The sequence below is a fragment of the Lutjanus erythropterus genome, chromosome 2 (genome assembly GCF_056507025.1).
Source record: "Lutjanus erythropterus isolate fLutEry1 chromosome 2, fLutEry1.hap2, whole genome shotgun sequence".
Classification (NCBI taxonomy): domain Eukaryota; kingdom Metazoa; phylum Chordata; class Actinopteri; order Lutjaniformes; family Lutjanidae; genus Lutjanus; species Lutjanus erythropterus.
Window position 1 is genome coordinate 11,035,096 of NC_139318.1, and position 10,791 is coordinate 11,045,886.

Consider the following 10,791-nt stretch of genomic DNA (forward strand, 5'->3'; position numbering starts at 1 on the left):
GCCAGAAAACTGAAAGTATAAGCAGTGTTGAGTGAACACCGAATTTCATCAAAGTTTGAAAGCAATATGCCTAAGTGCTTTCACATGCACGTTAGGCTACAGTAGTAAATGCATTTTCTCATCTTCCATTAAGCACTTCTCCCATTATGATGTTAAGAGATGTTTTTGGCCACAAAAGAATCTGTCTGGAACAGCCACCATTAAAGTCTCTATTTTTGAGAGACTTTTTTTGTTTTTGTGTATGGATTTAGCATCAGACTAAAGATTAGCTACTAGTAAACTGTACATGTAGGCTGTGATGTAAAATTTAAGTTGGAAAAAAAAAATTAAAACATTTTGTTTCATTTCACGTTTAGGCTTCTCATTTTTACAATTGGAGAACGTAAATCACTGCAGGCCTACAAGAATAAGTCAAAATTTAGATGTTTAAACAAAGAAAACATTATTCATCACTATTTAATTTTATGTCTAAGCCACAGGGAACAACTCGAGAGTGGCAGAAGAAACAGCTAAGAAATCAACATTTGAAATCCTGGTTGGTGCTCACTGGGAAGATGAAAATATGAAAGCATGATAGTGAACTATCATCTGTAAAGTGAAATAGTTATTTTCATTGGTAAAACCATATTGGAAAGCAGACTTGTGGTTTTGGTTTTCTCTGCAGTTATGTCTTATTTCCTTGCAATGTTTTCTGTACAGAAAATACCCTATAAAAAGGTTTTACTTTTTATTGAAAGACTCACATGGTGATTATTTAAGTGCACTGCAAAATACAAAGGTATAATTCATGCTACTTGCATGTGTTTGGCAGTGTGAGAAATGTTTTCTGTGCAGGAGTGAGATTGCTCCTCCCTCCTGCAGAGATGAGGAGATATAAAGCCCCTCTCCCTCTCATTTACTGACGCCTCAGTGGACAGTCAACACTTGTTGCTTACTGGAAACTCATACACAAACATTAACCTTAAAAGTCTTTCACGCTGCCTGTTTACATTTTTGTGTTTTTTAAATGTCTCCACCTCAGCTGGATCCACTTGGAATGGTGATGTAACAGTGTTGTGTATGGGGTGAAAGCATGTCTTGGTTCGGTGTAAATATCAGTAACATCACTTTGGAGAGCGCTCCGCCTGGAGATGAGCCGCGGGATGAGCGCCTGGCTCAGGTGGAGATAGCTCTTCTGTCCATCATCTTCATCACTGCAGGGATCCTAAACTTCGGGGTCTTGTTGGTGCTGTGGAGGCGGAGGAAGCAGCTCTCCAGGATGCGCGTCTTCGTTTTCCACCTGTGCGTCGCCGATCTAGTGGTCACATTCTTCCAAGTTTGTCCGCAGCTCATGTGGGACATCACGGACAGATTCGTGGGCCCAGATGCGTTGTGTCGCGCGGTGAAGTACCTGCAGGTGGTCGGGATGTTCGCTTCCACTTATATGATCGTAGTGATGACGATAGACCGATATCAAGCCATCTGCAAGCCCATGGTGACCTTCCAGAAGCGCAGGGCGCGCTGGAACGGTCCGGTGTGCGCCGCCTGGTGCGTCTCTCTCCTCTTCAGCGTCCCGCAGATCTTCATCTTCTCTCGTGTCGAGGTCGCTCCCGGAGTGTACGACTGCTGGGCGCAGTTCATCAAGCCGTGGGGACCGAGAGCCTACGTGACCTGGACCACTCTGGTGATCTTTGTCCTGCCTGTCCTCACGGTGATCGTGTGCCAGGTGCGCATCTGCCGCACAGTGCACTTCAACTTCCACATGAAGACGCAGCACGGCGGAGAGGTGGTCAGTAAGCCGCCGTTGTCCTCCAGGGCCAGCAGCGTGGCGGGGGTGTCCAAGGCGAGGGTGAAGACAGTGAAGATGACCGTGGTCATCGTGCTCGCCTACATCGTCTGCTGGACGCCTTTCTTCACCGTGCAGCTCTGGTCTGTCTGGGACGTCGAGGCGCCCACTCACAGTAAGAAAACACGGTTTAAAATCTCACAGCAATAAATACTCTTAACATAAGAATATAATAACTATAAAAAATAAAATATGTTTTTAAAAAATATATTTTGTATTGTATCCATAGTAATTTATATACAATACTGCACTGTCAAATCATTTTATTGACCTAATCCTTGAATCCAGATTTAATTCCTTTTTTGTTTCAGTAGGATAACATCTTCATCTGAAAAGACAGTAATAAATAATAAACCTGCATTTTCAACATATTCATATAATAATAATAATAGTGAGACGAAGAAGAAGGATGATAGTATTAATAATAAAAAACAGTAAAAGGTGTCTCCACTTAAACTCACTTACTTTGATAGAAATTGTGAAATACATTGAGACACCCTTAGACTTATTATCTCTATCAGGCTTGAGCCTAAAGGAGATCATGCGATGGATCATATGTGTGTGTGTGAGTGTGTGAGTGAGTGAGTGAGAGAGAGAGAGAGAGAGAGAGAGAGAGAGAGAGAGAGAGATTCTGGACCTCTTGTGATTGCAGTGATTCACAATTTTTTTAAAAACCTAGTTTATTTAGTTTGGATGACGCCTCTCTGTGTCCTTCCACTGAACAACAATGAAACCAAAATATCCCAGATACGAGTGCTGCCATCTTGTGCTGGTGAAAGAGTCTGTGCAGCAGTAATCAGGGTCAGAGCAACACTTTCAAGCTCCTGCTCATACACCCAGACAACTCGATCTTGAGCAGAGCTCATCTGTAAATCATGATGTGATACAAAAAAAAACTTTATTCAAAACTTTACTATCTCTGCTGGTCACATGTGGCAGCATTGCAGTAGGTGCTTCACCATCTGTTGTCTGGTTGACATCTTTTCTCACTTAGTTGCCCCTTATTCCTAGCGATGAAAATCAGGACAAACTGAGTTAAAGTGATGGCATTCCAAAATTAGAATTTATTTGTAACTAGAAATTGGTCCTTGCTAGTAAAACTGATCAAAGTATAACAATTAAAGACACATTTTCATTTTCTCCTTCCTGTTTCCAGCTGCAACCTTCACCATCTTGATGCTGCTGGCCAGTCTGAACAGCTGTGCGAACCCCTGCATCTACCTGCTGTTCAGTGGAAAGCTGCCCAAGAGACTGGTGGCGCTGGTGTGTGTGGGTCAGCCCGATCTGAAGGAGTCCATGCAGGAGGAGGCCACCATGGTCAGCTCCCTGTACATCAGCCTCAAGAGCCTGTCGGACTGCAGATAAATGTACAGACGCCTCGGAGGCTTTTCTCATCTCAGGCTCAAGATTTACTGAAATCCTCCAATAACTGAGGGCAAACATCACAGCGGAACTACAACTCCCTATAGTAACAGGATATTGTTGTGAAACCACAGAACAATCTATGAGATTCTTTCAAGTGCAAACCCACTATGGAGGACCAGACGTGCCATATGTTTTTACAGGGATATTACAGTGTACATTAAGTATTGTATAGTTACTATAAATTCGCTGTTATATAACACATACTTTTCAAATACTGAGAGATTGTTATAGTTCTTTTCAGCCATGCAAGTGGTTCTAGAGATGGCAGCCTGTTGATCAGTTGATCCATGTGAACTTCCATGACACAGTATGTTGTACAAACATTCATGGTCCCCACAAGTTCAATCCTACTTACTCTGATGATCTCCTGACTTTCCCCTTTGGCATGACCAGCAAGTCAAAAATACCACTTTTCCAGTGAAAAATCTCAAAGATGACTTGATGGATCGGCACAAAATTCATGGTTCCCACAGAATGAAGTCTACTGACTTTGGTGATCCTCTCATGAGATTAATGTTTGTCATTTTGAGGGACATTTCTTGACAACTCCAGAATGGACTGCCATGAAATTTGGTTCGGACATTTGTGGTCCCGACAGGATGAATTGTAGCTGTGGTGATCCCTCAACTCTTCCCCTAGCATAATCATTGGGTCAAATTTTTAATTTGAATTTGGTTTTGTATTAAGTGTGTTAAGTATATTAAGTGTTAATTAAAAAAAATAAGTTAATTAGTATGCTGACAGAATAAACTAGCATGGTGAACATGGTAAATATTATACCTGCTAAACATCAGCATGTTCATTTTCGAGAAGGTTAACTAGCTGACATTAGCATTTACCTCAAAGCACCATTTGGCCAAAGTACAGCTTGAAAAAAAAAAAAACAACGGTATCGAATTATAACATGAAAAGTTTATTTTTATTACAAGATGTTTTTTTTTTCACGTTATTACAACATAAAAACTTTTCTGGTTATAACAATATACTGTTATACGATATATCTTGTTATAACATGAAACTTTCCATGTGAAGCAGAGCAGAGCTGCTGTCTTTATTTTGATTGCAGTTTGTGCTTATTACAAGAACTTTTACTACGAACTGAAAGAAGTAGAAAATGGTTCAGTTTTATCTCCACCTCTCACTTAATGCTGTTTAATTTATGTGAATTATTAATGTTAAAAAGCCCTCTGCTCCCAGCGGTCTTTCAAGTGGGCAGACTCCATTGTAAAAGCAGATGTTTAATGCTAGAGCCATGTTTTCACACAGTAAAATCTTAATTTGCACAATCAATAAGACTCTTTTCTGATTCACTTCGACCTGTAGGAACAATTGGCACACATGTTGTTTACTCAACAACATGATTAACTTACCTGTGATGAAATGTTTGCCACAGGTGTACACATATTGACTGGCCCGGCACTACAGCGCTCCTTACATCACTGATGAAAGTGATGAATGTGGTTCAAACCAAGTAGCTGGACAGATAGGGGGAGGGAGGAATAAACAAAACCTCCAAAAAGTGTTGTGTTTGTGTGTGAATTATTTCAACAGTGGAGTCGGCTACTCTAAATATGTATTTTCAATAACATAATTTATTTTGAAGTAATTAATTAAAGGAGATAACTTAATGACTTTTAGAAGTTGGGGTGGGCACGTCGTTACAAGGATAATGCCGTATTATAACAATCTAAGTTATTGCGTCACAACTTGAAACATTTAAGAAAAGTTTCACATTATGATGTTACAAGTTTGTGTGATGCAAAACCATGAAAATATCTTGAAAATATCAAAACATTTTTCAACATGATACTGATCAGTTTTTTGTCTTTGGCATTGGCAGCAATACACTTGTGTTGAGCTGCAAGAGTAGCTGTAGTTTTAAAGTCATCGATACACAGCGAAATGTGACAAATGGGTGAGCATTCCCAGTATTCATGTTAAACATTGTTTTGACCTCTCTTTAGACCCTGCAGTGGGTACCAGCACTGTGAAGTCATAAATCTACTGGGTTCTCCGACAGGCGACAACATCCTTGTATTTGTTTCGACTAAACTAATGGCGGCAGAAAATGAGACTCTTCACAGCTGACAAATTTTATGACTTGACCAATGTTATTAGGGAGCACCAGCACAACGTGAAAAGTGTTTTGCGAGAAAGAAGCAAATTTGAAATACTGAGAATCGTGAATATTTGAATTCAATATTTTACTTATATTATGCATGTAATCGTTTTGTCAAAGAAGGATTTGTGACAGCTGATCTTGTGAATTTTTCTGCAAATCATCTGTGTACTGTGTGATTTGAAAGTGTTTCACTCAAATGTAAATGTGGATTTTCCTGTAAATATGTAAAATGCCCTTTGAATGTAGTTCTTCAGTCTATTTTACATCTGTATATATGATCATATGTATAATAGTGACAGATATCTGTTAGTTGTTGGTTGAAGTAGCCAGTGATCACGCAACAGATGGGTCTGTTTTTGTGTCTTCTGATATGCAGAAAGATACTCAGTGGTAAATATTGCAACATGTTTACATTTTTCAGACTTTTTCTGTGAACCCCTTGAGGAGTGATGGTCTCTGAGGTGCTGCTAAATAAACCGTCGTGACTTTTCATGCGACTGTTTTTTTTCTTCCTAATACCTCTGTCCTGTTGAGAGAAATAACGCTTTGGATTTAAAGCTGAAATACGCGTCTGAACTCTTGACTCTCAGACTTTTGTTTGTCTGCAGTTTATCTTGTTTTTCTTTGCAGCATGCCGCCTGGCTGAGGTGATGGGCAAATATTTCAGGGACAATTGCTGTGTTTTGTCCCAGGGATTTACAGATGTCTCATTAGCTGTAGCGTATTATAATTCAGGCTATGTGAGAAACACGAGCAAAACTTGTCATATGGCGATTCTTTCAGAAATGAAAGGGTAAAACCTTGAATATTTTAATCTTTACTATTTAAAATGAAAGTCGTGTACCAGGAGTTGAACTGCATGGAAGATCTTAATATTACATTCCTGCTTTCACGGAGCTGCTCAGACAAATGCACCACAGAGTGCCTTGTCTTTTCTCTGACAGCCAGCTGAGACTCAACTCTGACCTTTAATGCTAATAGAATGACCAGCAGCCATCAATGCAGCATCTCCAGCTGTGAAATGGTCAGAGAGGGGGTGAGAGGCAGCTGCCAGGTCATTCATCATGCACTATACAGTCTCAACATTTGTAAAATATTCATATTTAATAAGATGAATCATAAAAAAAATAAATGTTTTCAAGAAAAGAATATTGATTTAGATGATATTTTGTGCATATGTGGTACAAATTGGATATCTCAGTAGGCAGGAGGAAGTACAGGAAAAAGGTTCTGACAAATTTACATTTAGATGGGACCTACACACTTCTGTATAAAATATCACATTTTGATTTTCATCGTTCACACACGTTTGAAAGGAAGACCTAAAATAGCTATCTTCTCAGTGTCACTCAATAATGACAGTGCTTTTGTCACAGCCACGGCCACAGCGTCCACGGAGTTCCCTCATGTTTTTCTGTGTTTGGCCTCTCTTTCCGTGTCCCCTGTCGGTCTCTCTTTGTTTGTGTGCGTGTGTGTGTGTGTGTGTTGCTCAATCTCCTGCACCCCTGTTCACCTGCTATAAATCAGCTCGTCACCTCTCTCTCAGCCAACACACCTGCAATCCATCAGCTCGCTGGATCATTGAATACATTTACATATTTCCTGCTATTATTCTGAATGTGACGATTTTGGTACGGGTCATTTAAACAATATATTACGTTTGTATATTCTGAATCAGGCCTTAATCTTAATGTAGCATATTCCAGTTAAGGCCTGGGTATTAGAATTAGTAAGCTATACAGCTCCAACATTTTGTTCACTTATAAATGCACCTTTTATTTTTGCTCCCATTTTTATGAGTTTAAGTAAAAAGAATCTAAGACTTCTATGCACACAAAAAGGTTTATTTGTCTCATATTTTGTACATTAAAATCTGTGTTATTGAACACTTCTTCTTTGCCAAGCTAATCCATCCACTTGACAGGTGTGGCATTTAGAAATACTGATTACACAGCGTGATTGCTGCACAGGTCGGCCTTAGACTAGACTCACAACACAGCCTCTAAACACTCTCCCAGCTCTTGTTGCAATTAGAGAGTTAAAAATAAACCCTGAACTGCAGAACTAATCCAAAGTCTTTTGTGCAGCCCTTCATATTGGGGTGGTGATATGCAGGGGTCGTGTTCCTGGCACTGAGGAGGGTGGGTGGGGGGTGGATGGGAAGCCCCAAGTAGACTCTGACCTACCACTGGCAGCTCAGCAACTCTGTGAGCCACTATTTTACTGAAGGTCTTTTGATCAATAAAGATAATAATATGCTGAAATAAGCAGTTTTTATTTATTTATTTACTTTTTATCCAGCAAAACATTTAATTAATAATAATAATAATAATAATAATAATAATAATAATAATAATAATAATAATAATAATAATAATAATACACCTTCCAACATATTCATGTCTGTGTTAATGACAGATTACAGATAGAGGTCGATCCAAAGACTGCAAATCTAGAAATGTGTAATCCTGATCTTGTGGTATCTGAATCAGTATCCTATCTGAAAATTCTTTGAAAAACCAGGACAAAACCCACAAGGTCAGTTTTTAATTCTGATCTAGATTCAAAACTTTGAAATACTGGCCCCAGATGACCTGTATGATGTGATGTGATTTCTGATCTGGAGTCGTGAGACGAGCCTTGGCATGATCACAATAAAAGGTCGCTGTAAAATGTGCAGTTTGATCTTGAAAAAAGTACTAAATGAAGTCATGCTATTTTATTCTAGACTTGTTTGGTACATCGCTGTGATATTTTTCATCAAGTATCACTAGTTTTTATAGTAATAGAGGCGCCTCTATAAAATTTTCACCTTGAGCTTTTTACCTGATGCTCTGATGGTCAAGGTGATGCTCTAGACACAGCAGGCCTTTTACCGGCTTTATTTTCAGCGTATTATTGAGCTTAATATGATTGCAAACTTATTAGTATTTTTGCGTTATTCTTGTACTGTATTGTGTCCTTACTGTGTATATCCACAAACAATGATGTGTGATCACATGATCTGTCTTCATGTTGTTCATGTCTTGTCATTGAAGGGCTGGGGCCCGAAATGTCACATGTGGTGATACTATTAAAATATGTATAAGGAGCAGTTTCTTATAGCAGACTTAATTTCGTACTTTTGTATCAGTTTGTTTGTCCACCTTCCAGTGCTCACTGCTTTTGAATGGGCATGCTGTTTTTTGATCTTGAAAAAAGACATTTATGAGACAGTGAACTATGGCTACTGTCTTTGTACAGCAAAGTCATGACCTGTCCTACTCTGCCTCTGATAGGCCCGTACTCGTTGTCTTTGTTGGTTGAGTTAGTGAGGTGTAGGCATGATGAGTGATTGGTTTGGGTTGGGGTGAGAATATCAGGGTAAGCCAATCAGAGACAGAGTAGGGTGGGTCATGACTTTACACTCCTGACTAAAAAAATCATTACATTAATTGGAATATGCACAGCTGCAAATAACATTGTATTAAGAGGCTTTCTTCCATATTTTGTTTTTTGTCCTGATAGTAGGACACAAGAACTTGCTTTTACCTCATTCGAAATTACACATGCTTTAGAAAAAACAGATCTCAAAAATTGACATGCCATTTGTGAGTGAGGAGTAGCTTTCCACACTCTTCTTTATACTGTATGGTTTTGTTTTATTTAATAAGGATAAAAGGATGAAGTAACCCCTGGCTTATTCTGAAGACCCAAACAATTAGAATAAATAGAGTTTTCTTGTCATGGTACAAACAGCTAAATATAATCTGAACCTGCTCTCACTCTCAAATTAAATGACAGGTCTTTAGACAAATGTTATGCAGTAAAATGTTTGTTTTCACCAGTAATTCTTGAAAATACACATTTTAAATATGCCTCATAATTATGTGGTCAAAGATTCATGCATAGAGCATGGAAACATGTTCAAATTGCAAATGGTTCCTCTTGAGAGCTTCAGTGTTTTGAATGCATGGAATTGCTCCTCATATAAGAGGCCACTTACACAGATTGCATAAATTGCTTTTCAATTCAAAACATATGGCACTTTTTTCGTTCCTCTCATACATCAAAAAAACATAATGTTGATCATTAGTGTGGAGGTAAATGGTGATTCTGCTGTCAGGGTTAGGAACTTCCACTCATTTCTAAATTATAGACACCTGTGTTGAAAATACATAAAGTAAATTATTTCATTTATTCCACATATATCCTGTTAATCAGTCAACTGACCATCAAATTACTCGACCTGCTTGTTATTCTCTTTCCTCTTCTCTCGATTGAGAAGATCCCTGAGTGGTTCTTCACATTTAATGGAATAACCTCTGACAGGACATATGAACCAGAAGGTATTGTCACATTTTCAAAACATTGAAGTCATCTGCATCGGATGTCGCTCAGGATGTTCATTTACATAAATGCTTCCATGTGTTTGTGTATATTTATTTTTTTTATTTTGTGCTTGCGTGCAAATGTTTCAAGTTTCAAGTTGTTTAAAACACCACAGTGTTAAACATGAGGGGGTCGTCTGTGCGTGTGAATGGCATCTTAATGGAAATAATAATAGCTTGTAGTGTTATGGTGTGTAACCTTGCTCCCATTTATGCTGAACTAATTTTTCTTGTCTTTATGTGCCCTGCATTGTCAGTCAATAAACAGAACAAACACGTGTCACGCACATGTTGATCAGTGTTTGTATGTCATCTCTAGGACACATTAATTAGCATGTTATAAATGATCAAAGTGATGTGTTTGAGATTCAGTGAGATTGAGATTTCAGTAGCATTACTCTATATAATAATGTATATTTAACACACTGGATGATCGGATTGGATTATTTATACTAGATGCACGCAGCCAAGAAGAGAGAGAATAAAAACACCAAAGCTTCTGTGGTCCAGATGTTTAGCTGAGAGGTTTTAATATTGCGCATGAGTTTCTCATGAAACTTTTAAAGAGAGTGTAAAAATGAATAAAGCACTGTATTATTCATGCTACTGACCTCATCTTAATTAAAATGAAACAGGGCTGTGAGCTCATGATGGCTGCTAGTCCCAGGAATAGGTCTGGGTCCTTATTATCTGCCGGGCCTGAGGGATGTGTCCATTCATCAGAGCCACTATTAAGGCCAGATGAGGGTTGTAGTTGCACTGAGCTGTGGGGAAATGTTGGGGAAGCTGCTTTAAAATTTGTAAGCTGCCAATTACTTCACAGTGGAAGAAGTTGAACTACAGCAAAGCCACTCAAGGGAGACATCTAGTTTTGTCATAAGCTGTTGAGAAAAAGTAGTTCTAACCACTTTATTTTGTTTCTTGTTTCAGTAGTTAATTAGAGAAAAATGGGCAATGTAATTTCAGTACTTGAATCATGAATGTAGTTGAACTACCAGCAAGCTGCTGGACATTGTACCTGAACTACTAGGTTAAAGAAGTTTTTTGTT

General features: G+C 38.7%; 1 protein-coding gene across 1 annotated transcript; it reads left to right on the forward strand.

Moving 5' to 3' along the window:
- On the forward strand, nt 1-3,531 carry avpr2b.1 (arginine vasopressin receptor 2b, tandem duplicate, 1). The gene is made up of 2 exons (XM_084727916.1): nt 1-1,940; nt 2,982-3,531. The coding sequence occupies exons 1-2, from the start codon at nt 1,073-1,075 to the stop codon at nt 3,188-3,190; spliced, it is 1,077 nt and encodes a 358-aa protein (XP_084584042.1). The 5' UTR covers nt 1-1,072; the 3' UTR covers nt 3,191-3,531.
- The last annotated feature ends 7,260 nt before the right edge of the window (nt 3,532-10,791 follow it).